This window comes from Lepus europaeus, chromosome 10, assembly GCF_033115175.1.
Source record: "Lepus europaeus isolate LE1 chromosome 10, mLepTim1.pri, whole genome shotgun sequence".
Classification (NCBI taxonomy): domain Eukaryota; kingdom Metazoa; phylum Chordata; class Mammalia; order Lagomorpha; family Leporidae; genus Lepus; species Lepus europaeus.
In genome coordinates, this window is record NC_084836.1 from 65,408,871 (window position 1) to 65,411,425 (window position 2,555).

The 2,555-nt window shown below is 39.3% G+C and overlaps 1 protein-coding gene across 1 annotated transcript; it reads right to left on the reverse strand.

Annotated features, from left to right (window-relative positions):
- Positions 1 to 493: 493 nt before the first annotated feature.
- Positions 494 to 1,429, reverse strand: LOC133767693 (olfactory receptor 6C2-like). Its single transcript, XM_062202128.1, has one exon. The coding sequence runs from the start codon at positions 1,427 to 1,429 to the stop codon at positions 494 to 496; it is 936 nt and encodes a 311-aa protein (XP_062058112.1).
- Positions 1,430 to 2,555: the final 1,126 nt, after the last annotated feature.

The following is a 2,555-nucleotide window of genomic DNA, read 5'->3' on the forward strand; positions in this document are numbered from 1 at the left end:
TTTTACATGAGGACACCATATAGGGTTGATTTAGTGTACATTTCTATATAAGAAAACTAGAAGTTAGAATTTTGGCTGTTTTCACTATAATGAAATGATAAATGGTTGAAAGCCCAAATATACACTTCTGACTGAACATTGCACAATGTATACATGTAATCCAGTGTCCACCATTTTGGGATCTGAGGGTATGCCAATTTTGAAAATTATTGTTGTAGAATACAAAACAATAGGGCTCTAGTGATTTTCTGAAGAGTAACTGCTCTGTTCGTTGTTACTTAGTGCAAAGATAAACACCACCAACAACATTATGACTTCAGGATTTAAATCTTATCTTTCAGACCAAGCCAGTGTCCCTAACCCATTCTTCTTCCTTGGTTTACAATATATAACAAAGTAAGTCATCCTACTACATCCATGGGTTCCAGAGTTTTGGATTCAATCAACTGTGGATGGAAAATGTTGGTCAAAAAAATTGTGCCTGTACATTCTCTTACTTCTTTAAGAACAAAGCAATTCTTTTGATTGAGTCATTGAAGGCTTGTTTCACTTGCTTGTTCCTCAAGGTGTAGATGAAGGGGTTCAGCATAGGTGCAATGGAGGTGGTGAGCACGATAACTCCCTTGTTAGTGGCCACTGACTGCTTTGCTGAAGGCTTCACATAGATGAAGATGCAGCTGCCATAGGTGATGGAGACCACGATCATGTGGGAAGAGCAGGTGGAAAAGGCCTTCTTCCTTTGCTGGGCTGAGGGGAATCGTAGAATGGTCTTGATGATGTATATGTAGGATAGACCCACACAGACCAGGGTCATGATGAAGGTCAGCACGGCACTGACCATGACCATCTGCTCTATCAACCGAGTATCTGTGCACGTGATCTTCAGGAGGGGAGACACGTCGCAGATGAAATGGTCAACGACATTAGAGTCACAGAACTTTAGACGTAGGCCCAAGCTCAGGGGTGGGAGGATGACCAAGAAGCCGGCTACCCAGCAGCAGAGGACGAGTCTCTGGCAGACCTGGCTACTCATGATGGTCACGTAATGCAGGGGCTTGCAGATGGCCACGTAGCGGTCGTAGGACATGGTGGCCAGGAGGAAAAATTCTGTGACACCAAGGAGATCGATGAAAAACATTTGAATGACACAGTTGTTGTACGTGATTGTCTTGTCACCGGTTGATATGTTGTATAAGTATCTGGGAATACAAGCCGTTGTAAATGAGATTTCTAGGAAGGAGAAGTTTTGTAGGAAAAAGTACATGGCCGTTTTCAGGTGTGAATGCACGAAGGTGAGGAAGATGATGGCCAGGTTGCCAGTTACACTCAACACATAGGTGAGGAACAGGAAGATGAAAGTCACAGCCTGCAGCTGGGGGTCATCCGTCAGCCCCAGCAAGACAAAGGTTGTGACTGTGTGGTTTCTCATAACTGACTTGTATCGAATCTGCATTTACAATTCAGATATTTGCTATAGGGGCTTGGTGTTAACATCAGCCAGCAATAATTAGTTGCTCAGCAAACTGTGCCCAATGGTAGGACACACAGTATTTTTTAGTTTATACATAATATCATTGCATTAGTAGCACAGGTTTCACTGTGACTTTTTGTGGGATACTTTAGGGGATATTTGAAAATCAGAATACTTAATGTATACTCCACTGCAACATATTAAAAGTCCTCTTTTCAGTGTTTTAAATTCCCATTTTGTATTTCATTTTATTTACAGATGGGATTGTATTATCATTTTTTGATTCCCATGTTCTACAGCCATGTCTTCAACTGACTGAATTTGGTTATTGATAAACTGTGAAAGTAACACCAACAGTGCAAGTTTATTCTAAGAAGCTTTTGATATCCACTGCTTAAGATTTTGAGTAGTAGCATTAACACTCGTTTTTAAACTTATGCTTTATTATCAACTTTTCCTCATGTTCTTTCACCTTCACTCTGCTTCTTAACTTCTTTCTGTCTAAAATTTGTAGCCAACGCCTAGTGTGCAGTCAGACTGTTTGGATGAGAACATTATTTAGAATGTTACAGTGTGTTTGCTGAGACATTCATAGGCTTGAGTGACATTGTCACAGTTGTTTCCTTTCAATCTATGTAACTGAGGTAGTAATACATTCTAACTTCTCAGTACCAATGCAGTTACATCAAAAGAATCAGGTTGCAAATGCAGTCACACTTTCAATCATTGTCTGCTTTCATTGAGATTCGGTTTTGTCAGCTAAAACTGGGGAAAAAAAAACAACAACAAATCTGTGTCCTTTATATGCTACTTTTTAAAAATTAAACTCTACCTGTGGATATCTATTTATCTATATTTCTATCTCTATATCTAAAATTGTTTAGAACAGTACCTAGCTCCGAATAAAAAATACATATAGTCTCACCATTTGAAAACCTTGGTCCACAATGGCTTTTCTTTCTTTCATCACAAACCATTCCTTCTACCCTATTGTAATTAGATTTTTTGCCCAAACCACTTTATTTATTTATTTATTTATTTTGACAGGCAGAGTGGATAGTGAGAGAGAGACAGAGAGAAAGGT